The following is a 27,640-nucleotide window of genomic DNA, read 5'->3' as shown; positions in this document are numbered from 1 at the left end:
AGAAAGCAGGTCTAGGTCCAGATACAGCTGACTCTTGAACAACTCGAGTTTGAACTACTTGGGTCCACTTACAGGTGGATATTTTTCAGTAGTAACTACTACAGTACTCCATAGTCAGTGGTTGGTCGAATTATACTCAGATTAATCACCTTCCACCCCGCCCTCCCACATTGCTTAAGGGTCAACTGTAAATACTTAAAGAAGCCTCAAGGAGAACACACAACAATTATTTTAAAAGTTACCCGACAGAGGGAGAAAAGGGTGAAAGGGTGGTAAGGGGCCTTTCTTATTTTATTCGATGTGTGGATTTACACGGCATAAATATTTTACGTGCGTGTATCTGTGTATTAGGACGTGTGAAAACAAACATTAAGCAGAGAAAATAATAAAACATTTAAAATTGTGAAAAATAGTAAGTAACATTTCCAAATACACAGTATCTGATGTACTACTATGTACTTAAATGACAAGAAAACATTTTTAATTAAAAAAAATGATACAAGAAATAGGGTATAGGCACCTAAGAACTTAATCTAATAAACTGAGTAGCACACTAGCTCTAAATTTTCTGAAGACAATGCAAAAGGGAAGGTAGATGGTTGCCTCATTTTTGTTACCTGGTAACTCATTTTTGAGCCAGACCACCCTCTGGGTATACATAAATTCTTCAGGTTCCTTCTCAGTGAAAAATCCCACCCCGGAAACTAACCTGTTTGCATTTGGATGTTTTTATTTGCAAACTTTAGTAAATGGAACTACATAATGGCAAAATCATGATTAGCAGAAACATATCCAAAGTTCAGTGGAAATGAGAGTCACAAATAGTAGCTGCAGTAAGAAATCATGCCAGGGAAAAAGCAATCCTTTACACACACGCACACACACACACACACACACACACACCACACGCACGCACGCATGCACTGGAGAAGTAGGGTCAACATGGAAGGATCAGCTGACCACAGCCCAGGGGTGTTGCAGGGCTGGGACCTTTTGCCTGGTACAGGCCAACTGGGGCAGCACAAAGCCGGAAGAGAATATATCAGGGGAAAACCTATATCTACAAGCAAGCTGGGCTCAGTGATGCAGACCCACTTCGTCTCCTGGGCTGATCCTCATCACATTAGGATGGTCTGAGACAATCTTGGCAGCCTCACCAATTGAGATGTGGTGGCCTTCCTGCTCAGAGAGCCCCTACTTGTCACTCTGATTCAAGACTTTCACTCTGAAACAGCTCCATCTCCTTCCTCACTAAATTGAGCAAATAGCCCAAAGGCATCATTTTCAATCCTCGGGTTCCAGTATCACACACTGTAAATTCCATTTCCACACCTTAAATGAGAAAACTTAAGTTCAAGGATTAGAAATAGAAGATATGGGCTCAGACCAGCAATCTGTTTTAACATGATTTCCCAACAAAGGTCATGTCTACCTTTTCTCTTACCTGCAGCTCAAAGTTGGCTTGATCCAGAAATTTTTTGTTCAGCATATCTGCATACTGATTAATTGCTCGCAGAAAGACTCTGAAAGATTAAGAGAAAATTACATAATTACACACTTCTGCTCTGGCACCTTTGGAGGTTTGGCATTTCAACTAACTACAATCCAAGACTGTCTGGCACGGGAACTCTCTAAGTCCTGTGAAAAGCTGCGAGGTTTTGCCAGTGAAAAGCTGAGAGAATTAGATGCAGATGTTCTCCAAATTAATCAAGGAAACATGCAGAATAAAAGAAACAGACCAAAATAAGAGAGTGTGAAAGTAACATATGAAAAATATCACTAAAAACTCTAATTTTTTTTAAAAAGAAAAGGTGCAAATTAAATATTTTTCTCAAGTCACAATGTATTAGTGTTATCAAATTGGTCTTTGCTTAGCTGGCTTTTTAAAGTGAAGCATTTGAAAGCAGTATTACACACTGTCAGGCTTGGAATGGTTTGGCATGTCGACTGGAAAAAAATGTACAACCTAAAAGGTGAGAAGTATGTTTAATTCGGCGGACAAAACTGAGGACTTAAGCCTAGGACACAGCATCTCAGATCGCTCTGAGGGACGGCTCCAAAGAGGAAAGGGTGGGGCCAGGATCCACAGGAGTTTTGCAACAAAAACCAGGTAGTCAGAACTTCAAAAGATTACTAAGAAATGGACAAATTCTTGGAAAGGTACAACTGTCCAAAACGGAACCAGGAAGAATTAGAAAATATAAACAGTCCAATCACAAGTAATGAAATTGAAACTGTGATTAAAAATCTTCCAACAAATAAAAGTCAAGGATCGGTTGGCTTCACAGGTGAATTCTATCAAACATTTAGAGAAGAGCTAACACTTATCCTTCTCAAACTCTCCCAAAAAATTGCAGAGGGAGGAACACTCCCAAACTCTTTCTATGATATATGTATACATATAGCTGATTCACTTTGTTATACAGCAGAAACTAACACAACATTGTAAAGCAATTATACTCCAATAAAGATGTTAAATAAAAAAAGAAATCTACAAACAATAAATGCTGGAGAGGGTGTGGAGAAAAGAGAACCCTCTTACATTGTAGGTGGGAATGTAAATTGATACAGCCACTATGGAGAACAGTATGAAGTTTCCTTACAAAACTAAAAAGAGAACTACCATATGACCCAGCAATCCCACTACTGGGCATATACCCTGAGAAAACCATAATTCAAAAAGACACATGTACCCCAGTGTTCATTGCAGCACTATTTACAATAGTCAGGACATGGAAACAACCTAAATGTCCATCGACAGATGAATGGATAAAGAAGATGTGGTACATATACACAATGGAATATTACTCAGCCATAAAAAGGAATGAAATTGGGTCATTTGTAGAGATGTGGATGGACCTAGAGTCTGTGATACAGAGTGAAGTAAGTCAGAAAGAGAAAAAAAAATATCGTATACTAACGCATATATGTGGAATCTAGAAAAGTGGTACAGATGAACCTATTTGCAGGGCAGGAATAGAGATGCGGATCTAGAGAACGGACATGTGGACATGGAGGGGGGAAGGGGCGGGTGGGATGAATTGGGAGATTAGGATTGACATATATACACGACCACGTGTAAAACAGATAGCTAGTGGGAACCTGCTGTATAGCGCAGGGAGCTCAGCTCGGTGCTCTGTGATGACCTAGATGGGTGGGATGGAGGAGGCGGTGGGAGGGAGGTCCAAGAGGGAGGGGATATATGTATACATAGAGCTGATTCACTTCGCTGTACGACAGAAACTAACACTGTAAAGCAACTATAGTCCAGTTAAAAGAAAAAAAAGAAAGAAAGAAAGAAAAAGAAAATCAGATATCTCAAGTTAAGGAATTTAGTGTTTTTCATATACGGGAAGATATAAGAGTCTGGGCTCACTGAAATCATTCCTTTGATATGCACCTCAGCTATCTGGGGCCAGTATCCTGTGCTTTCTCATCCTGAGTTCACTCAGGGCTCACCACAGGGGTGGCTATAATGTGATGGTTTGATGGCTGCAATATCCTTTGTTTGGTTTGGCAGGCAACATTTTTTTTTATTTTTATCGATAGGTGAAATATCATCAAGCTTGGACGTACGGCTTACTTCAGTACCGTTTGTCCTATACGCCAAATGCTAATTTTAGTCACTGTTTACTTGTTTAAATAAAATGAAAAAGCTTTAGTAGATATGAGAGTAATTTGACAAGAGTTTTAGAAGGAATTTTAATTCACTGATTCATTGATAAGGTACCATGTTAAGAACACAGGACAAAATATCACACCCTTCCATACCTTGACCTTTCCTTTTCTGTGATGAAATATATTATACAACTCAGGGTTGTCACAAATGACTCCAGAGTACTAACTGTTTCACGAGGTTGTTTGTTCCGTAGATTTGTTTTATTACTCTGGAGAGTGTTTACAACAACAGAGCTTAGTCCTGATACTTCTTTTCAAATGACCCTTCTCCCTTTGCACAAAGGCAGGACGCAAGAGGAATTAGCATTAGGTCGCAGATAATAAACTTCATTACACTTCCTCTATTTAGACAGCAGGAAGCAGCCAGAGTGTAAGAGAAATCTAGGTTACTTACTAGAAACTGCTGCCCTCAGACAACAGGATCTCTTTAGCTATGCATGCCTGGAGAAGCTCCCCAGCCCTGACAGTCCCAGAGCCACTAAAGGCCAGTTAGCCTGGGAGGAGGGAGAGAGGGAAGGTCCACCTGGGGCTTTAAGGAGGTCTCCATCACCACCTCCCACCATCACCTCCTGTCCGACACCCGCTATCATGCAGCTTTCTCTGGCATAGCTCAAAGAAAGAGGATTTGCAGACATCATTTCATTAAGAGACCTATCAGGGATCCAGGACCAAAACGAGTATGACAAATGACCTGTGCCGGAGTTGGCTATCTTAGTGGCTGAAGAAAACCGTAGCCGGAGTTATCTGAATTCTTCCCTGAGGATGTTAAGACATAACCAGAAAGGAGGAATTGGTGCTGTTAAGTGACTATTAATGGAGGGGCATGGGTGTGCTGGCTTGTCCACTAACCAGGAGCATGGAGTGGGTAGCAGCATATCCATCAACCATAGGGTGGCCAGATTCTGCCACTATAAGATGCCTAGTTAAACTGGAAAAATGGCTCTTCTGGCTGAATTTTGTAATTTATTGAAAAAAAAGCTGAATACAGGGCATTGAGGGTATCTTGACAAATTAATCCAGGACCAGGACAAAATCACTAGATTCAGGATACACCTCATATATACAGGTCACCTGGCAACCCTAATCAGCCCTCCAGTCTTGGGCTGAGGTTGCCCATGTCATGTTCGGTCCTCAGAGGTACGGGATGCATGGCTCAAGAGAAGATGCTCTACCCGGCCCATGTGACCCTTGGCAATTGTGTTTCCTAGCATCTGGGGATGTGCCCTGCACTGACCCCAGCAACCGGAGGAAGGCCCCAAGTGTCAGTGGAGTAAAACAACTTCCTGTCACGGGGCGGAGAGGGGCTGTCATACAGCACAAAACCACTAGGCTTATGGCTGAGGACATTTTCTTTTTCCCCTTAACTTTTCCTTCAGCTCCAGAAATTGACCGTTCACTGGCGCAGCCCAGAGTCCTTATGAGCTTTAAGGAAGCCACTCTCTTCAGCCCTCTATGACAATAACGACAAGTTCACTTGGACATGCATTATTATTACGGGCTAATTATTGTGCCTCAAGATAGCACCCAAACAGCTGCAATATGCTACTTCTAATTCAGCTCTGGAACAATTTCAGCTAGTTAAATAAAGATATTGCTCAAAATGACTTAAACAAAAAGATGCCATGCTGAAATAATATGAAGGCTGAGCAAAAACTTTTTAATGAACTGACAACTGAGAAGGCGCAGTGCTGAGAGAGATTCTATAATTTAGAGTCGCTATAAATCTTTTAAAAAGCCAGGACAAAAAAAACAAATAACACAGAATACAAGTTGTAGGGGAAAAACTAAAGAGGTGATCAAATAAAATCCATCATCAATGCTGCAACAGAGGTGCGCCACTCAGGCTACAGGTATCAAGGGCCACCTCACTTCTGAAGAGCCATCCAGGATACACACATACATTCCATCCTACCTTTCACACTTGATGGGATTAAAATCTTAGCAATGTTCCAAGTCCACCTGAACACAAATCAATTAACTAGGCAAAAAGAAACATAAACAGAGGCTAACTTTTAGGTAAGAATATTTAATATCTGCTGTAATTCATGAGTTATTTCTAATAACCATCAAACTGAGGGAAATAAGTAAGAAAATCACATTAGAAGCTTGTGCATAACAATCTGCTTTCAGTCAAAGATTATGGAAAGCATCAGAGCTAAGCCAAGCGATTGGACAGCAGGATGCCTTACTAGTGTGAAATGAAGGGTTTCAGCCCAGCTCAGCAGAGGGGAAGAGCAAGTCTCTTCCGTCGGGGAGCAATGAGAGGGAGGACGGGGTGCAAGTGGGCTCTGCTCTGCGTCCCCGGTGACCCTGTCCACGCTGGGCACCGCTGGAGTTGCACTCAAGGGCAGAGAAGCCCTCCAGACTGTTCCCAAATGGTCCTGTTTATTCACCCACATGTCTGCAATGCCAAATTGGCATCTGGCACATCACATATGTTCACTATGTATTAGCCACAGGAAAGAGAGAATGGATGAATATGGATGGACGGATGGATGGATGGACGGATGGGTGGATGGATGAGCTGGCCCAGAAGATCAAGCCCCGGCCCACAGCAGAGGGCTCAGGGAGGCTAGAATATTTGGTAGCCCCCGGCTCTCCCTGGAGTCCTTGCATTCCAAGTAGATTTTCCACTGTGGGGTTCAGCTCTTTAGAGGTTCTTTTTTTTTTTTTTTTTTTTTTTTTTTTTTTTTTGCGGTATGTGGGCCTCTCACTGTTGTGGCCTCTCCCGTTGCGGAGCACAGGCTCCGGACGCGCAGGCTCAACGGCCATGGCTCACGGGCCCAGCCGCTCCGCGGCATGTGGGATCTTCCCAGACCGGGGAACGAACCCGTGTCCCCTGCATCGGCAGGCGGACTCTCAACCACTGCGCCACCAGGGAAGCCCCTCTTTAGAGGTTCTTGATAACCAAAGTGCTCATTAGGCATCTGGCATTTATGGCTGGGCATCGCTCCTCTCCACTTCTGGAGCTAGTTCCTTGATGGAGGGAACCTCGTCTTGTACACATCAGGATCCCAAAGCACATCTTACCACTGTGCATATTTAGAAACGTTCTGATCTAAGGGAGCATCAGTTTATAACTGCACTAACGGATGTCTCAGAGCCAGTGGTATGTCCAGGAACTCCTACCACGCAAACACACACCCATACACACACACACACACACACACACACACACACACACTCAGAGCCTGCGCTAGAGGGGAGGGGGAATCCACCCTCTGGCGATCTGCATTGGTCTGTATTCTCTCCATCCAACATTACTGTACATAAATGTCAGGACCCAGTGAATAGAGGTCATGCCTACTGTTCATAATGTCCTCAGCTCCCAAGAACACGAGAACGAGATGCTTGCAGGGAGGGGACAGAGAACACGGCGGGTAGAAGGCAGGGAGCGGTTCAGACACATGCTGCTTTGACTCTGCCAGAAAAGAGAGGGAGTGGAAGAGATGTGAACCAAGCAAGTCTTGTCTCATTCTGAGCCACGAGAATGAAGTAATTTCTAAAAAACGAAGCTAATGGTGTGAGAACTAAATGCTTTCGTGGATGCTGTCCCACAGGGTCAAAATGATTAAGAAAAAAGGGCAAGCCAATATTTCACAGAGCTCTTTTCAATCATTTTTAATCTATGAAAGGATTTATTTATAACCTAAACATTTTAAAGGTAGAACCAAACACACAAAATAAATAATGTAGAGAGAGCCACAGGCAAATCTCCCAAAGATTCAGAAACCCTAAGGTCTAGATGTACTGTCTGTAGACATTCAAATTATTTAAGACAAGTGGCTGCACCTTTTCCTGTTAATGGCTCCATGGAAAGAACTGCATCTCACTCTGCCTGGTAACCGCCTCCTTCCTGTGTCCAGAGAGTCAAAGTCACCACCTTTATCCCTCTCGTCACAACGTTACCCATTTTAAAAAATCTGGGGGCCTGGTGACACAGAGGTCATTCATTCCCAAAGCTCATACAATTACAAACAAACAAAGAAAAAAGCCCAGGAAATTTTCCTTGACTTCCTTCTCTTCTACATGGACATTTTTTTTTTTTTTTAGTGGTACGCGGGCCTCTCACTGTTGTGGCCTCTCCCGCTGTGGAGCACAGGCTCCGGACACGCAGACTCAGCGGCCATGGCTCACGGGCCCAGCCGCTCCGCGGCACGTGGGATTCTCTCGGACCGGGGCACGAGCCTGCGTCCCCTGTATCGGCAGGCGGACTCTCAACGACTGCGCCACCAGGGAAGCCCTATATGGACATTTAACTACAGTGAGCTGCCACTGGAAACAAAATGCTGTGCTGTAATTCCTGATGGTGGCAAATACGAGTTTAATTGGCTATACACACAGGCTTATCCAATTACAGTTTTAATCTAATTATTTCTATCCACTATTATCTACCTATCTACCTACTTACCTATCTATCCATCCATCCATGTACCTATTCATCCATGTACCTATCTATCCATCCATCCATTTATCTATCCATCTATCATCTACCTACCTACCTACTTACCTATCTATCCATCCATCCATGTACCTATTCATCCATGTACCTATCTATCCATCCATCCATCTATCTATCCATCTATCATCTATCTATCTACCTACCTGTCTATCCATCTATCCATCTACCTAACCATCTATCTATTATCTCTCTATCTACCCATCCATCTCTCTCTCTTTACATCCATGTAAACATTTGGCTAGAAGACCTTCAAAAGGTGCCCAAGTTTTTGAGATTCTCCTATTTTCAACCAACACATAAAGGTACTAAACTATGGGGCCTCTAAACTATCTTGAACTTTAAATCTCAGGTTTGTTTTTTTTTTTCTTTACCTTTGAGATGAAAGGTAAGGAAGATGTACTGCCACATAATTCAAAGTCATTTGAACACTATGACCTCGGCTGACACTTTACAAAATGCTAAGTAGCATTTGGTAAAAAGGGGACACAAGCCCCATGACTTGACCTTTGCATGTGTTTGAGAGAAGGCTGGGTGAGGTGGGGCGAGGCTCTGAGAAGGAGGCAGCTGCCGGTTTCCAAGTCTCCCAACCACAGACGTTTTCCAGAAGCCATCCCCCGGTCTTGCCTCTCACCCACGTCCCCACTGTATCCCTGCACAAAAGGGCCAAGGCTGCCTCGTGAGCCCCAGCAGGGGACCATCCCCCAAAGCTACCTATTGGAAAGCAATGTGTGCTGAGCAACCAAAGGAGCACAGTCCTAAATAATTATGTGTTAACTGAGAAGGGAACTTAGAAAGCGGAACATAATCAGAAACCAATTTAACTACTAGAAGCTCCTGGCACAATTACAGTCCCTAAAATGACTTTATTGTGACACGGCCACAGGCATTTCTGTATCTCTGTTATCCAGTGTTTGCTGCCAGTGAAATTGGAAGATGAGAGGCCTTATTACTACAGAGAGAAATACATCTATCGAGAGATGCCCTGAGCTTCCAGTGCAAGGCAAAGGCCCATTTCTCAAATGGTGAAGCTGTGGGGCTTCTCTTATTCCTTCTCTAAACTTACTTTAAGCTATATAATTAGATTGTACAGTTCAATATGAGGGCATTTCAATACCTCTGGCATTCACATAAGAGTCGCTCTGGGGGAAAAAAAATCTGCATCTTTTAACAAAATGTTTTGCCCAAAGTGGTTAGAAAGAAGGCAACAAATGTAAAGCGACACATCCTATCCCTGCAGAACAATAAGTCAAGGAATCATAGCTGGAAATTTGCCTGAAAATGATTTCCGCACCATTCAGGAATGCGGGGAAGGAGAGGCAACTTCAGGTGAAGCGATGAAAGAGGTGCAGAGGCTGTCACTTCAATTCCAAGGGACGGATGCTTTCCTCCAGCTGATCGGTCTCCTGGCATCTCCCACAAGCAGCATGGCGTCAAGTCAGAGTCTAAACAGCATCAGCCACTTCCCCTAGTGGGATCTTGGGTGAGGAACGAAGACCACATGAGCACAGAGAGGGGACTTCTAGGAAAGACCCTGGTGTGTCTCGAGGTGAAGTGATGCACAGAAGGTGGGGGGCTTTGGTGGGACCCGCTCCCAGTCTTTGCAACTTGGGAAACAGTGGGAAGACCAGTGTCATGAGAACTTTCTGGGAATGAGGCTAGAAGGGGTGGCTGGGGCCGTGAGAGGTTGGAGACACCAAGGTGCAGAATTTGCACCTCTGACGGGAGGCAATGGGGGCCTTGAGGACTTTAAAGCAGGGAAGAGGCCAGAAAGGCAAAAGGGTCAGCCGCCCTTGTGTCCTGAATGCATGAGATTTCCTCATTTCTTTTTCAAATCAATAGGCCTTCGACATCCATCAGACTCCCAACTAAAATGCAAAGTGCTCTGAACCTCTCTGCTGGCCAGCTCTGGGAGAAGTGGGCTCAGTCCATGAGGCCCAGGAATACAGAGAATTCCCAGGGAGGGTCTGCTCCAGACTAAGAAGGCCTCATCCCTGCTGGGGGTCTCCTGGAGCAGACATCTGTGGGCCCTGGTCTGCAGCTCCGACTCATGCTTGACACACCGGTGCTCTGGATGCATGGTCTGTCTCCTGTCTCAGGTTCTGGCCAAAACAGTGCATGTCGCGCATGAACCGCTGTGGGCTGAAGGCGAGACATCCCGAAAGTGGCGGGACCGACCACTGCTCTCCGCCTCTGTCACTTGACCACCCGCCTAACTTTCTGCTGCTTTGGAAAGAAAAAGCTGAATACAGGGCATTGAGGGCATCCTGACAAATTAGTCCAGGACCAGGAAAAGATCACTAGATTCAGGATACGCCTCATACATACAGGTCACCTGGCAACCCTCATCAGCCCTCCAGTCTTGGGCTGAGGTTGCCCATGTCATGTTCGGTCCTCAGAGGTACGGGATGCATGGCTCAAGGGAAGATGCTCTACCCGGCCCATGTGACCCTTGGCAATTGTGTTCCGTAGCATCTGGTGAGCATCTTCTGAGCACCTTGCATGTTCCAGGCAGTGTTATTACTTCACAGACATCACCGTGTGTGATGCTCACAAGTCTTGTGGGGTATGAATTACCTAATATTTTACAAATAAGGAAACGAAAGCTCAGAGGGGCAAAAGTCCATGTTCTTTACAGTAGGCTCAGATCAAGGTGACAACTGGTCACAATTATGCCACCTTCCTTAGGAGCGTCAGTCACTGAGGTCAGCATGATACAAGTATAACCCTGCAACCGTGTTCCTTTTACACTGTATCGAGGAAAATTTCCAACATACGCAAAAGTAGACAGCAAAAGAGACTCCCGTAGGCTTCCCTGGTGGCGCAGTGGTTGAGAGTCCGCCTGCCGATGCAGGGGATGCGGGTTCGTGCCCCGGTCCGGGAGGATCCCACGTGCCGCGGAGCGGCTGGGCCCGTGAGCCATGGCCGCGGAGCCTGCGCGTCCGGAGCCTGTGCTCCGCAACGGGAGAGGCCGCGGCAGTGGGAGGCCCGCGTACTGAAAACAAAAAAAAAAAGAGAGACCCCCGTACTCCTCACTCAGCTTCAACAATTACCAGCTTCTGCTCCTGGTTGCTCCCACTCTCCCCCATCCTGCCCCCCGCCACATTATTATTGTTGTTGTTATTTTTAAACAGACTGGATTCCTAAGGGCAGCTTTAGGTTCACAGCAAAATCGAATGCCATGTACAGAGTTCCCCATCCCCGCAGGCTCCTCCACGGCTGACATCCTACACCAGGGCGGTACATGCGTTCTAACTGATGGACTTACACTGACTCATCATCATCACCCAAGGTGCAGAGTGGCATTAGGGCTCACTCCTGGGGTTGTACATTCTATGGCTGTGGACAAATATACAAGAACACATTTCCACCGTTACAGTATCGTACAGAAGAGTTTCACGGTGCTAAAAACCCTCTGTGCTCTGCCTGTCCATCCTCCCCCTCCCACTGGGCCCCTGGGAGCCACTGATCTTTACTGTCTCCATAGATCTGGTTTTTCCAAGATGTCATTTTGTTGAATCCTACAGCGTGTAGCCTTTTCATAGTGGCCCCTATTGTTTTTAGAATGTTTTCTAATTTTTCCCAGGTTTAAGACCCTTAACATTTAAGGCACTTTACAGCAAAGACTTGAAACACATTCTCTTGTCAAACTCTTTTCTAACTCAGCTGGGCAGCAAGTAAGTGCCTGCCGTACACGGATTTCATGGGTCATCACGGCCTCCACGCATATCCTGCTCCACAGCCAGGGCTAATGCTCAGGAAGCACCTCTGCCCCTGATGGGCTGGATGGTTTAGGGTGGGTCGCTGTATGGAAAATGGGTTATTAGCACAGACCTCACCAGGCTTTTCTGACGTCTCCATGTCTGTGATGTGGGAGTCGTCTCATGAACGGCATCAATTACTGTTATGACTAATACACACCCACCCCGGGTTTCTTCCCACACTGCCTACAACTATTTCTCTCATCCTTCAAGGCAAGGTTCCCCACAGCCTAATTTTGTAAATAAAGATTTTTGATTTCTTTTGTTAATAAAGGCTTTAAAAAAATTGTGGTAAAGTACATGTAACACAAAATTGACTATCTTAACCATTTTTAAATGTACGCATGTTTCGGTGGCATTAAATACGTTCGCCTTGTTGTGCAACCATCACCACCGTCCATTTCCAGAGCTCTTTTCATAAAACAGAGACTCTGTCCTGATGAAACAGTAACTCTCTACTCTCTCCAGCCCCTGGCCCCTGGCCACTACCCTTCTCCTTTCTGTCTCTAGGATTTTGATGACTCTAGGGACCTCACAGAAGTGGAATCCTACAATGTCATTTCGTGTCTGGCTTACTTCACTCAGCATCATGTCCTCAAGGCTCATCCATGTCGTAGCAGGTGTCAGAATGTCCTCCCTAGTAAAGGCTGAATAATATTCTATTGTGTGGATAACACCACATTTTATTTATCTACTCATCCATGGATGGGCACTTGGGTTGCTTCCACCTTTTGGCTACAGTGAAGAATGCTACCGTAAACATGGGTGAACAAATATCTCTTCAAGTCCCTGCTTTCCTTTCTTTTGGGTCTATACCCAGCAGTGGAATTGCTAGGTCAGGTGGTAATTCTATGTTTAGTTTTCTGAGGAACCTCCATACTGTTTTCCGCAGCGGTCATACCATTTTACATTCTGGCCAACAGTTCAAGGTTCCAATTCCTCCACATCTTTGCTAATACTTGTGTTTTTCTGTTTCGGGTTTTTGTTTTTGTTTTTGGATAGTAGCCATTCGAATGGGTGTGAGGTGGTATAAATAAAGTTTTCTTAGAACACAACCACATCCTTTCATTGAGGGATTTTCTATGGCTGTCTTCGCACGACAAAGGCAGTGTTGAACAGTGATGCCTGCAAAGGTACCTGGCCCTTAACAGAAAGTTTTGCCAACCTCTGCAAAGCTGTGCTTCATTTCTGATCTGTCCTCTACACAGATTTTTGGAGAGTTCTTCATCTATCTCAGAAGGGAGCCAGGGCTCTCATCTGTTTCTTGGCATCAGAAAATAAAGCTTGATGATCAAACAGATGTTAAAAAGCCCCCTCCAAAGCTTAGAGAAGACAGCTTCCCTACTTGAGCCTGGGAATGGTGTTACCAAGAGTTGGAAGAGGGACCTCCCTGGCGGTCCAGTGGTTAAGGCTCTGCACTTCCACTGCAGGGGGTGAGGGTTCGACCCCTGGTTGGGGAAGATCCCACATGCGGCGAGGTGTGGGGAAAAAAAAAAAAAAAAAAAAGAGTTGGGAGAAAAATGATTTGGAAACTAAAGTCGGCACGTTCCCTCCATTTGCACCTCCAGGGCACCAAGCATGTCTTAACTAACAGTTTTATTTCAGGGTCAAGTTTTTTAAATGTATAAAGCCACCCTCTCCCTCTACTCTCTAATACCTCCTCTTCTACTTTCCTCTCCATCCCCAATCCTGCCTGCCTCACCTATTTCAACATCACACAACATCACAAAATAAGTGTTGGCTGATTTAGGGACATCCTGGGTAAAGGGGGAAAATCCCCAAGACAGACACATCAGGAAGGCCCAACAGCAAATGCCAAGAAGTGAGATGTCTCCATTGATGGAGGAGCCATGCAAGGGACAGGCATATCTCCATTCTAGGATCAGCCATGGTGAATAAGCGAGGGTCCTGGCTGACCCCAGAGACCCCCGCCACCAGCACCCCAGCATCCATCTGGCAAGCCTCCTCCCTCCTCTCCCAGGGTCCTCCTGTTGTCCCTGTGGTTATAACTAGAGGCGTCAGGACAGCTATGGTGGATCTGTGCCCAAGGACAGCCACGGGTGGGTAGGCTAGGGGGCAGAGGAAGCGGGAGGGAGGCGTGACCACTGACCCATCCCTTGGCCATACGCCCCGACTGCCCTGGAAGACATGCTTTCCAGGGTGTAAGAGCGTGTGTATCTGTCACCGAAGTATTTTCTGAGTTCCAGATATGTGGGAGTAGGGGGTGGCGGTAGAAATGAGGACTCAAGAGTTGCTTTTTAGTGACGGGACATTTTGGAAATAAATAGTGGTGATGGTTCCACAACAAGGTGGATGGAACGAATGCCACTGGACTGTACTCATATATACGGTTAAAATGGCAAATTTTATGTTATATATATTTTACCCCAATAAAAAAAAAAGAAAAAAGAAAAACATGAGAAGGGAAGAGAACAGGGTATTTCCAGAAACTGCAGCAGGGGTAGTCCTGATTTTTCTGTTCATAACCCCACCATCAGTATGATGCAGTGCCATGATTTAAAAACAAACAAACAAAAATAAACCAACAAATGAAGAAAAACCAACTTGGAATAAGAACGTCTGAATTTTCCTCCCCAAAGAAGCAGCTTGTTCAGATTTATTTTGGGAGGAGGTGGGCATTAAAAAAAAAGTGTGAATATAAATGAATAGAAACCTGGTAACGACAACAACCATCCACCCAGAGGCCTTTAAGATCCTAGTACATCATTTCTCACTTAACCTGACACATGACAGTGGTCACCGAACAGGGCATGTCTCAAATCTACCACAAGTCCATTGACACTTTACTCCCTATAGCACTCAGCCGTGTATCTTGTATAAAATACAGTACAATTGAATCCGCTTAGTAAGCCCAAGAAAACATGAAGTGGTCAGAGGCTCTGAGCCAACTGCAGGGCCCAGGGCAAAAAATCTTAAGAGAAACTAGCATAGTTACACAAAGGGGATGATTCTTTCCAGCTATTTCACACTCAGAATATACTAGCTATGCCCAGAATCTATCCTGGTTCATTTTCACGACTTGCTAATGGGCACTGTCATCATTTAGCAAACGAATGTAATTTGCTTTAGGTTCGCTTGCCAAAGGCTAAAAACTGGGACAAGGTTTTCTGCCCATTCAGGGGGCTGGGTGCTTGCACATGTGCGTGGAGCAGGCACCTGGCAGCTGGCGGTGTTTCCACATTTCCCCTCCTCACTGGTGTTTGGCTTCTTCTACTCACTACTCGTTTAGTTTCCCTCCCACTAGGCTGGTGGGCCTCTCCATGGAGGGGTACCCCTCCGAGAGCTCTGTGCCGAAATCACATCCCATCACTCAGGCTGTGCAACCTTGGGAAAGTGAATGAACACCTCTGAACTCCAGTTTTCCTTATCGAGGACTGTGAGTGGGGGAGACAGAGGGGGTCAGTGTTTGCAAAGGGCTTGGGTCATTCTAGCTGCTCAGTAATTGGCAGGTGCTATCAGGATGTGATAAAGATACAAAAAATGACGACCTCTGTCCTCTTCTTTGTTATTTGTTTCCAAAGAGGCCTCTGAAGGAGCTCTTCAGCTTGTAGTGAGCAAAGGAGGCTTTACAAGATCAGTGTTCAGGAAAGCTCAGCTGTTGTTGCAGCTCTTAGAAAAGAAGAATGTCTTGTAACTTCAGGTCTTTGATTTTATTGGGGCTTAGAATTCTTATCACTCAATGGCTGAGTGTATGGAACTTTCTTCCACTATCTTTGTCCATGCAGAGCAGCTCAGACAGCGCCAAAGACCTTCATGGAAGGGGTAACTTCTCAAGATGGAAAAGGGTGGCCTGGTGAGGTTCACGCTCGGGTTTTGAGACTAACAGTGCTGCAGAGACAGGTCCCAGCCCAGGGCCACAGCTCATCCCCAGCTCCCGGCTGGAAAGGCATCACGTGAAGGCCACCTGCCCTGGGCAGTGCCGCCATCTTGGTAGGTTGTCTGCTGGTGTGTAACAAATTACCACAAATGTAGTGGCTTCAACAGCCATTATGCCACAGTTTCACAGGTCAGAACTCCCTGCAGGCTAAGTCGGGTCTTTGCTTGAGGTCTCAGAAGGCCTTGGTCCAGGCATTGGCCAGGGTGGGTTCTAATATGGAGGCTCTGGACTTCCAGGCTCATCCAGGCAGAAGCCAATTCTTTGCAGTTGTAGGTCTGAGGCCCCCATTTCCTTGCTGCCAGCCGGGGTCCCCTCTCTCCTCTTACGAGCTACCTGCATTCCCTCTCATGTGGCCATCATCACATCAGCACTTGAGTCCTTCTGATGCTTCAAACTCTCACTTCCTTCTGCCATGAGCCAGAGAAAACACTCTCCTTTTATAGGACTTCTGGGATGACATGAGGCCCACCCAGATCATCTCCCTATCTTAAGATCAACTAATTATATCTGCAAAAATCCCTTTTTCCAGGCGATGCAACACAGTCACAGGAACGATAATGTATCCTATTCATACTCCCATCCACGCCCCAGCAGAGGAGATTCTCCAAGGACCCTCACTGACCACTTGGAACCACAAACCTCTAGGCCAAACTGCTTTTTCTGGGTCCCACTTTCATTCTTCTGCAAGCCAGAGAGAGAGAGGCGGGGTGGGGGGGAGGCTGCCATTATGGAATTCTCTCTTTTGTTGGCTCCCGTGCTGTTCTGAGTATCTGAGACAAGATAAAAGACTCAGCTTAGTGAAGGGGGGAGGTCGGTGGACGCTAAAGCTCGAAATCCCAACCTGAACCAGGTCCTGCAAGAATGAAGTGGCTCTTTCAGAAGCCGTTTGTTTGCAATCCACCGAGAGATACTTTCTATTAACAGGCATAACCTTATTCCAAGCCCAGGATGCTGTCTGATTCCAAGCTCAGGATGCTGTCTGATTCCAAGCTCATTTGCTTGCTGGATTCAGTGTAGCAACCCAGAACACAAGAGCTCAAGAACTGAATAATGATTTTCTTCCCCATACAGTCCATAAAAATCACCTAAATAGCCATTCTTATTTACAGAATTCCTTTGATTTATCCTAAAGAAATGAGGCTTTCTTTTTAGCGAGAGTAGCATGGCCTTGCACATGAAGTACAGAACTAGAATTTCCCATGCCCGTGTTATAACCCTAAGCAAGAAGTATAAAATTGGACAGTATCACATCTCAGAGGTCAGCAAACTACAGCCCATGGGCTAAGTCCACTCCTCTGCCTGTGTGTGTAAATAAAGTTTTACTGGCACAGAAGCATGCCCATTCATTTACATGTTGCAACAGTGAAGGTAGAGCCCACAAAGCTGAAAATATGGCCTATTTTTTATTTCTATAAATTTATTTATTTTATTTATTGTATTTTTGGCTGCGTCGGGTCTTCGTTGCTGCGTGCGGGCTTTTCTCTAGTTGTGGCGAGCCGGGGCTACTCTTCCTTGCAGTGAGTGGGCTTCTCATTGCGGTGGCTTCTTCTGTTGCGGAGCACGGGCTCCAGGCTCACGGGCTTCAGTAGTTGTGGCTCGTGGGCTCTAGAGCACAGGCTCAGTAGTTGTGGCGCACGGGCTTAGTTGCTCCGCGGCATGTGGGATCTTCCTGGACCAGGGCTCGAACCCGTGTCTCCTGCATTGGTAGGCGGATTCTTAACCACTGCGCCACCAGGGAAGTCCTGACCTATTATTTAAACAAATGATTTTCAAGCAGAAAAGATGTAATTACCTAGTAATTACCTATTCCAATCTCTAAAAACAGTTTCCACTACTTTCTCTCTGTAAACTAATTAATCTTCCCCTATTTGCTAGTTTAAATCTGTTTATTTTTTACTATTAAGACCGTTTGATCTTGTTTATTCTTTCCTGGATAGAACAGTGAGCATCTCCGCATCCTCAACCACAGCCATCAAGCAACCCTGAGCTTCCTCCTCATCAAAAGCCTCGCCATGAGACTGGAAGACTGGAATCAAGCCTTGGTTAGTGTTGAGAGGCAGGTTAGCACAATGGTTAGAGTAGGGACTCCAACGATAAACAGCCTGAGATGAAATCTGGCTTCTACCACTGACCCACTGTGCAAACTTGAGCTGGCTTCCTCCTCCATGAAATGGGTGTCAAGAGTAATCGACCTGCTAGGTGGTGAAGGTGAAATGAGCTAAAACGTGTACAGTGCCTGGAACAGTTGCTGGAACACAATAAGCTCAAGGTGAGTGTTAGGAGGTCTGAAAATTATGCTCAAGCACTTCATCAGAGAGTGCTGGTTTAAGGGATACATTCTAAGTTCTACTATAGACAGTTGGTCACCAACCTTTAATCAGAAAACCACATTCCAGAAGACTGCTTGGGCAAGTGCTCTGGCTAAGCTGCTTCTTCTTCTTTTTTTTTTTTTTTTTTGCGGTACGCGGCCCTCTCACTGTTGTGGCCTCTCCCGTTGCGGAGCACAGGCTCCAGACGCGCAGGCTCAGCGTCCATGGCTCACGGGCCCAGCCGCTCCGCGGCATGTGGGATCCTCCCGGACCGGGGCACGAACCTGTATCCCCTGCATCGGCAAGCGGACTCTCAACCACTGCGCCACCAGGGAAGCCCTGGCTAAGCTTCTTCTTGATCAAAAGCAGAAGCGTGAGAAGAATAACTGTCAGAAATTATTTTCTTTGGGGAAATGTGTGCCTTCTTAATGAATATAATGGTTAATAGAAGTGGGCTGTCCTAGTGGAAATCAATGCTATGCAAGGGAAGTGGATCAGCTAAAATATTTTAGGGACTCTGTTCGCTCCTGTGTGAATAGGGTGCTTGGTTCCAAGGAGCCTGGTGTTGACGGACGGGGCCCAGAGCTTGACCCTACGCTCTAGTGTCAAGTCACTGGTCTGGAGGACTCTGGTCGCCTGATGGTGACTACAGCCTTGTATGAACCTTGCCTCCAGAAGATTTTCTCAACACCTAAACTGACAGAGAAATGGGGCATCTCGAAGTCTCAGAACAAACTGTGCACATTGATTGTTGGTGAGAAAGCGTTTCTTAATAGACGTCTCTGTGTGGCAGACTTCGATCTGACACTTTCACTATAACTTGGAGCAAAGTGGTGAACAGCTACCTTGCACCCATTTTCACTAATGAACAGCTCACAGTATCTATGAAAAAGAACCTAGAACATGCCTTCGGTCAGCTTCCAATAGTACTGCTCTCCCCCAAACAGAGGCATGATGGGCCCTGGACTGGACTTCAGCTGTCACATCTGCAAAACGGGCTTAGAGACAATGCTGCCTGGGAGATGGCGTACATAGGGGTCCCCGATCGTGCCCTGGAAACTCAGTGGGGGTAGAGCTATCTTCTTCAGCTGCCCCCCCTCCGAAATCAACTTTCCAGTCGTTTCTAAATTCTAATATCGACACGTTACTTTAACGAATGCCCAATTAATGGCAAGTCTGAGATGACAGGGGATGACGGTGATGTCTGCTTCGTGTCTCCCAGGAGATGTGGCTGGTGCTAGGTTGTCAACTGAATTTGAGATGGTTTATTTCTGCTCAGCCCCTCTCTGTCATTTCGGGTCCAGGGGTTGAAGGCATCAGAAGCAGATTTCTCTTCCCATAAAGAGTGTCCTCTGAGTCAGCATCTACAACACACTTCTTGAGGGCCTGGAGAATGTCTCTGTGGACCTGCTGCTTCCTGATCCCGTGACAACACACAGCTAAGCTGGGAGAGCCGAAGGACCCTGCCCACCTCAAGATTCAAGAGCCAGCATCCCCCCTGAAATACTTCTTTCCACCTCTGCTGGGACCCCTCCCCCTGGACAGATGGCACAAGACTCAGATGCACGGTGGATTATTCCACAGTTGACCTTGACACCACCCATCAGTGAGAGAAACACTGGACACCGGCTGAGATGCTGAAATGCACAGTCGAAGAAGAGTCGCCTCTTGGTCATCCCATGCAAGGACAAGAGAGGTGACACTGATCAAGCAACCCTTACAAGCACCTATTGTGCCAGGACTCACCTGTACGCTCATGTGCTCTCTACACTACACAGGTGGCAACCATGAAATCAGCCCTAGCCCAGGTCACCCAGACAGTAGGTACAGAGCCAGGAAGCCAGGTGACTGCCCGTCCTTCTCCCTGCTCCACGGCTCACTGGCCACACAGTGTGCAGAAGCTGGAGGCTGACGCCCAGACGCAGGCACCCACATGCAGGAAGCACCCCACAGATGTAATGGAGCTGCCTGGCCTTACCATGGAGGTACCCTTTATAGATAACTTAGATTTGGCCTTTAGAAGATACCCGAGGGAAACTACAGTTCAAACAGCCTGCCTTCCTTTTCCACAACTGGCTAAAAGGAAATACACGCACTTGGCTCAAGCCCCAGAAGCATCCATGGCCGAGACGGTCCTGATGGAAGGGGACATCCCGAGAGGCTGGGGAAGGAGGGCATGGGGAAGAGGACACGTGGGGGCAGAGCCTTCCGAGTATCAAACTTGCTTGGTGGACCGGGTTGGGGGGAAGGTCACGTGTCCAGCTTTCCCAGGAAACGTTAGTTTACACACTGTGGGAAGCAGCAGTCACACAGCCCGGTCCTGGGGGCAGCTGCTCCCACTGGGGGGCACCACGGTCGGTGGGGGCTGGGGTAACCTCACGGGGGTCACAGAGCTCCAGGTTATGGGGAAAGCAGGGGCGGATGTGGTCATGCTCCACTTTACAAGGGAATGTGGAAAAGGCGTGGGAGGGAAGGACGGGTGGAAGAGGTGGGACTGTCCCCACGGGAAGTGGCTGAAGTCACCCCTATAAGTGCACGTGTTGGGCCAGATTAGTCCTCAGCTTCTTGGGGCTCTAACGTGGAGTGACTCGATAACATCTGAGCACCCAGAATTTGGGACACAGGCCGTGAAGGACACCGGGGAAGCCCTCATCCACGGCCAGACCAGGGGCTCTGCCTCGAGGGTCATCTCTGCCCAGCCTTCTGCTCCCCACGTCCCCACCCCAGGGAGCGGGCAGGACACTGTACAAGGGGAACCGAGGGTGGAGGGGAACTCGGGAAGGTCCCTGGAGAGGAGGGCAGAGCCTTCTGAGGAGCCGAGGGTGCGAGGGGGAATGAACACCTTTCTCTCTGCTCCAGACCGAGTCATCCCACTTGCCCAGAGTGTGAAGCGGCATCACGAATTTACAACTGTAATGCATCTCATTACTTTTTTACGTTGAGATAAAGAACATCTTTATGAAACTGCCATTTAGAAGGAAATCCACAAATGTCAAGTTAAAACAAGAGGAGGGGACAGCCGTGCTCGGTGCTGATTTATTCTCAGGGCCACAAGCAGACATCACTGGGAGTCCCGGACCCGAAAGAGGCAAAGCCAAGAGGACAGGGGAAGTCGAGCGATGTCCCTGAGTGTACTACTTCCCTAAGGCTGCTGTAACAAATTACCACAACTTAGTGGTTTAAAACAACACAAATGGGGCTTCCCTGGTGGCGCAGTGGTTGGGAGTCCGCCTGCCGATGCAGTGGACATGGGTTCGTGCCCCGGTCTGGGAAGATCCCACGTGCCGCGGAGCGGCTGGGCCCGTGAGCCACAGCCGCTGAGCCTGCGTGTCTGGAGCCTGTGCTCCGCAACGGGAGAGGCCGCAACGGGAGAGGCCACAACAGTGAGAGGCCCGTGTACCACACACACACACACACACAACAACAAACACAAATATATTATCTTACACTTCTGGAGGTCAGAGTCCAGAATGGATCTTACTGGGCTAAAATTGAAGTATCAGAAGAGCTGCATTCCTTCTGGAGGCTCTAGGGAAGGTTCCGTCTTCTTGCCTCTTCCAGCTTTCCACTTTCCGTCTGTAACCTTAAGATGCCCCAGCCATGTAGACTAAGGTATTCACAGGATCGGGGGGTTGGGGTATGGACATCTTAGGGGGCTCGTGCTCTGCCCACCACACTGACAGAATCAAATGATCTGGCAACCATAACACCTGTATTGGCCCGAAGTATCGATATGGTGCATCTCTCCCTGCTCCAGCCACCTGAGTTACTGCCCAAGGGTTGATATTCTTCACTATTCCTTTCATGAGAATTATCCTGTCTCCTGCAAGGCAGAGTCCACAGGTAGCCATTTTCTGTATCCTCCAGACCATAATTTACATAATAGGTTTCTAGTTAACATAAGAATGATTGATTATTGATTATTAATTATTGATGACAGCATGCAAATAACATGTCCATCATTAACATGGCATTTACCATGCTGGATAGTTAGCCCAGGGAGCAGCGAACTTCTTCCGTAAAAGGCCAGATAGGCTTTGCCGGCCATTTGGTCTCTGTTGTCACTACTCAACTCTGCTGCTGTAGCAAAAACCAAACGAGTGGGTGTGCCCATAAAACTTTTTTTTACGAACACTGGGATTTGAATTTCATATAATTTTTCTGTGTCATGAAATGTTATTCTTTTGACTTTTTGCTTTCGACCCTTTAGAAACGTAAAAACTGTTTTTAGCTCGTAGGCCATAACAACAAACAAACAAAAATGACCAAACCACATAAAACAAAACAGGTGGCAAGCCAGATGTGGCCCGTAGGTTGCAGTTTGCCAACCTCTGGTTTAAGAAGTTAGGTTTGTGTCCATTTCCCGCTGCCCCTCATCCTTGCCCTCTGGTTCCTGAATGAGACTGAGCACCCACTGTGCGCTGGGAACTGTGCTGATCAGGGGTGAGTGAGGGGCTGATGCTGGGGTGCGGGAGGACCACGAGGTTTCAAAGACGCCAGGCCTGTGCCCAGCGCACCAGGATGGAAGGTGCCATTTACGGCGATAGTCACTGTGATGGGGGCAGCGTGCTGAGAAATCTCCCCTGGGGAGTGAGATCTTGGCTTCAGGCTCGGGGTCCCGCTGCTGTCAGTGAGGTCTGGGATCAGGCGAGAGGTCAAGGGTGGGATGTATACATTTGAAACTAGATCTGAGCCCAGGTACAAAGAGATCCTTAGGAACGGATGAGAGAACACGGAAAAGAGAGTTTCGAGTCAGTGGGACCAAAGGAGGCCAAGAATAGAGCCTAGGGAAACTCCAGCTTTTCTGGGCAGAGGAAGTGGAACCTGGAGGCGAGCGGGGAGGGCGGGGGGAGGGGAAGGGTTCCCATAGTCTGGGCTGGGCTGACTCCTGTGCACACCAGCTGCACTGACTACTGCAGAAGTACTTCTAGAGCAAACCGATGCCCAGAGGAGCAACGTGGCACCGGATTTTAAACTCGGGACCTGCCGCCTGTCACCACTGCTGCTCTAGCCCCTTCCCTGCTCTTCCCACGTCCAGGCTTTGGGCTCATCACCCTCCCCGTACACCTGCTGCTCAGCCCGTCTGCCTTGGGCCCATTTCTCAGCTTGCTCTCCGGTTTACAGCCCCGTTGCCCGGCTCTGACCTTATTTTGGACCTTCATCAGGTCCATGGTGTTGGATTTCATGCTATCCAACCCGACGTGCTCCCAGCCACGCGGCTGCGCGGGAGGGAGCCCTGGGCTTCCCGTTCTACTTACACAGCTGCTTGCTGGCTGCACTGGCCCCTGTGCGTCAGCGGCCCCAGCCTTCCGAGCCAGCCCTCTGGAAAGGCTCGAAATAGATTAAAAAAACCCAAAACAAACAAACAAAAAAAACCGAACTCCACATCTGCCTCTGTTCTCCCTGCCAGATTCCTCCTTCTCCTTCTTATTTTTTTTTTTAAATGACCCCTTTATTTCTTTCATGCCCTCACCCTAATCAGCTATGTCTGTGCTAAAGAGGGGAGGGGGTGAGGCAAAGCTTGCGAGTCTGCAAAGCCAGGCCCCAGAATCTTCTGTCCAGTAGACGGCTACTGGAACGAAGAGAGGGAAAAGAATCGTGAGCACAGACGAGGTGCAGAAGGGCTCTGGGTCCTACCTTCTTACCCCCTGAGAAAAAGCCCAAGGGGCAGAGTCCACTGCCTGTAACATACGGAGGATGAGGGCTCCACCTCATGGGCTGATTTAAGATTAAGTGAGACGCGAGATGAGTGGATAAGGGCTGGCATCCCTTTTGTTTCACATAAAAAAGTTTTCTTTTAAATTGAAGTATAGTTGATTTACAGTTGTTGTGTTAGGGCTAGCAACCGACTTCCCCTTTACCTAGGAGTCCATGAGGTTCTCATGCAGGAAGCAAGCCGTGGAGCAAAGGCCAAAGTCTGTCTGCTTCACAGCCCATGCTCCTTAGCCACAGTTAATAAAACAAAGCCGTTCAGACACACGTGGCCATGCTGTGCTCTGCTTCTGGAAAGCCCGGCAGAGATGACCCAAAGGCCACCTTCTCACATGACTATGATTTTTGGGAACCAGACACGGCTTGGGCTGAAGGAGATGGAATCCAGGATCTCCTTGGCCTGTCTAGTCAATTGCATTCACCAAAAAAATAATTCCGTTTTCCGTGTTACTCCACTTTTCACCACCCGAATGTGGCCATGACCACGGTAGGCAGTGATTTTGCTATTAACGGGAGGCAGCTGGGTGATCACGGGCTAATGATCATCTACTTGCTAAGGCTAAGGGACTTATTACCCATAAATGCACACGTAAAGGGCTCCGGGAAGCCCCCGCCAGCCGAACACATGCAAGTTAAGCTTCTTAATTGAAAATATAATCTGTATTGCAGAGATTAAAATATATTGGATTCATTTGGGCTCTATTCTTCCCCATTGTCCCACATACATTTTCTTTATGCTACACAATCAAATTAGTTCCCCTGCTACGGAAATTATTTCCACACAATAAGTCAATTTTATGGTGAAGCTATGTCTGAATGTCCTATTTAAAGGAAAAGCAAACTGGGGATGGAAACAATTTTCTTACTGATGCGATCAGTGTTCGCACCACATGATTTGGGAATCTTTGTTGGTTTTATCTCTTTTGATTCCTTAGTTTCCTTGTCTTCCCCTTTATCGTCCTTGGGAAGGCTTTGGTTCTGTGCAGTGGGGAAAAGGCAGGTAGGAGCAAGCCTGAGAGGAAAAGCCTCGGTATTTCAGCCTCTCGTCCAGGGACGGCCCATTCCCACCCTCCACGGAAGCCACCCGGACCCCTGCCAGGGGCAGCACAGCCGTCCAGGGGCTCTCCAGCCCCTTGCCATATTTTTTTTTTCATAGCACTTATAGGTGCTGACGTTACATGATCTAGTTATATATTTGGTGATTACTGTCTGAGCCCGCACCAGCTAGAAGGCAAACCCCATGAAGGCAGGGGCTTGATCCGACCTATTCAGTGTTAGATACCTGGCATCTACAGCAGGGCCTGGCACAAATCTAGACCAATAGTCAAATACATTACAAAATGAGATGATGCCACCATATTGGGGCCGACGTGGGGTGAGCTTCGTCCCAGCTGAAAGGAGGTAAGGGAGGGAAAGTGTTCATCAAAGGTGTCCTCAGGGCCCTAACACGTTACGGGGGTGTGTTAACTTGTAGGATGAGGCTAGGCCTCACTGACCTTTCGGTGCTTCCCACGTGCAGGACCTTTGCAAGTGCTGTTCCCACTCCCCAGAGGGCTCCTGCTTCCTGCCTGGACACACCTGGCTAATTCCTTCCAATGTTTCAGCTCCCAGCCTTCCCAGGCCCACTCATCCGTCATAACATGCTCCTATGGAACCATGTATCTCTTCACCAGGGTGCCTGGGTCACATTTGTCATTAGACATTCACTTGTTTGGTGGTTTGAGCCAAGTCCAGCATCCTCCTGTGGACCCTCAGCTGCCCGACAGTAGGCTCCACATCTGTCTTTGATTACATTTATCCCCAGCATCTAGCACTTTATGTGGCCTTAGTAGGCACTCACTAAACACCTGACTAGAGAAAGAATGAACCAATGTTGCCATGAAAATGATCCCCAAGTTCATTTATCATTTCAAATTTGAATGAGGTTGAATTTAGCAAATCAGTGTCCATTTGTCTCACGTATGTCTCTACGTTAAGATGAGACAAGAGAAGGTTAATACCTGCTGAGTGCAGACTCTGGCCCAGATAGGCTGCAAGACACCCTGCCTGCCTTCAGAATAGGGGCTGATTATGACCCAAAGGCCACTGTCTTCCTGGTCCATCAGCATCACTAAGGCAGAGCCTATGGGCGCCAGAACGGCAGCAAGTTCCACTGGTGGGGACTACAGTGTACCTCACAGCACAGCGGCTGTGTGTGTTCAAACACCCTGGGGTGTCCAAGTAAGAACTCGGGTGTCCACCAGTAACACACGGAGCTGGAAAGGCACCAGCATATTGGTGGAACACCATGTTAGTGGCGCTCAGAACTTTGAAAGACTGAACGTTGTAAGTTGTTCAAAGCCTGCCGTGTTTATTATCTCAACTAACCAAACCCTATGTGATGGCTCCAGGACACGTCTGTCTTGAACTGCCATCCAGGACGCTGCAGCCCAGGCTGGGGTTTCAGGGAACTACCTTCTCAATGTTACCAATGAATAAATTGGAACCAGAATCCAGAGCGCCTAACTCTGGACATTGTACGCGTTCTCACCAGCCAACTGTCACTTCTATGATTATAAATTAATTCAGGTGATCAGAGGCGCAGTGGCCTGCGTGAGCAGCAAGACCCCTGGACTCCAGGTTAGACATTTGAGAATTACCTGTACGAACAGGGCACGCCAATGAAGAAAAATGTGTACCGTTTCAACAAAGCAAAGGATTTCAATGTTATGTATCAAGTTTGAGAAAAAAACACCATTTCAGTGCTGCTTTGTAAAAGGCTGTAGTGGACTAAGCCTTTCTCTCTGGGTCCAGCTACACTAAGATGCACAGAGGGCACTAAAAGAGCAGGATCCTGGAATCAGAACAGAGTGCGTGTCATTGCACCCGGACCCACAGGCTTATACAAAAATACACCCTTAATGAGGTCACAGAGCTAGGATTGAAATGGCTGAAATGCATAGTGTGGGCCCAGAAAAACTGTCAGCAAAGTCTCAAAATAGCTTTACTAAGGTCTGTCAAATTTGGGGAAATAATTCAGGAAAATGATACAAGTGCATACACGGACGCAGCAGCTCATATGAGCATAAGGCAGCTCAGGGGACAAGGTTTGGGGTGAGACATTTGATTATTTAAGGGGAATTTCTTTGTCCCATGCTGACATTTTTCATCGGCTCAGGGTGTGTGGGTCTTCATTCTTGGTGGCGGTGTCTATTTCCAAGTTCATGGGCACAGATGCCTGCAAATGCTCTGGGTGATGGGGATTGGGGAGTGGGGTGGCCCAGAGGTGCCAGTTGCCTGGGGAATGTGAGAGGGCCCGAGACAGGGATCCTGTGGTTTCCCTGTCCTTCTGCTTTAGTTTTTCTGCAGGATAATGCTGTTTCATAAACCCACACTCAGTTATCTTGTCAACACTATCCTATTGGGTTAAAGTCATACATCTTTGCTAAAATCACCCACGGTCTGAAAAAAATAAACCCAAGAAATACAAAAAAAACAACCCAAACACAGTACTTTCAAATACGAAGAAGAAAGAAGAAACAAAGCAAAACTTTTGTTTTTAATGCTCTGTTTAAAATGAATCCAAATAAAAGCTAAACAGCATACGGATGGCTTTTTATACTTTCTTCTAAACATGATTTCTGATTTCTAAAAAAAAAAAAAAAAAAAAAAAAAAAAAAAAAAATCAATATTCCCTCCTATCTTTTCACCAATGTTGTGGAGTTTTACTATTGGATAAATATAGTCCAACCGTCTCTCTTCCCCAGAAATTCTAAATAAAAGTACTCAAATGCTTGTTCCCCAGTTGGCTGAAAAGGATGCATGAAACCCTGAAATTCAGCTG

At 46.9% G+C, this 27,640-nt stretch overlaps 1 protein-coding gene across 11 annotated transcripts in view; it reads right to left on the bottom strand.

The window, feature by feature from the left end:
• DOCK1 (dedicator of cytokinesis 1) overlaps window positions 1-27,640 on the bottom strand; it is a gene marked incomplete at both ends in the record, with an annotated part of 536,109 nt that overhangs the window by 117,208 nt on the left and 391,261 nt on the right. For all 11 annotated transcript variants that reach the window (XM_079700789.1, XM_079700792.1, XM_079700795.1 and 8 more), the window contains one exon: window positions 1,445-1,523. In XM_079700789.1, the coding sequence (XP_079556915.1) occupies window positions 1,445-1,523 (79 nt within the window). The remainder of the gene's footprint in view (window positions 1-1,444; window positions 1,524-27,640) is intronic.

Source organism: Hyperoodon ampullatus, assembly GCF_949752795.1.
Source record: "Hyperoodon ampullatus genome assembly, chromosome: 1".
Lineage (NCBI taxonomy): Eukaryota > Metazoa > Chordata > Mammalia > Artiodactyla > Ziphiidae > Hyperoodon > Hyperoodon ampullatus.
This window is presented reverse-complemented; position numbering and strand designations above follow the sequence as displayed.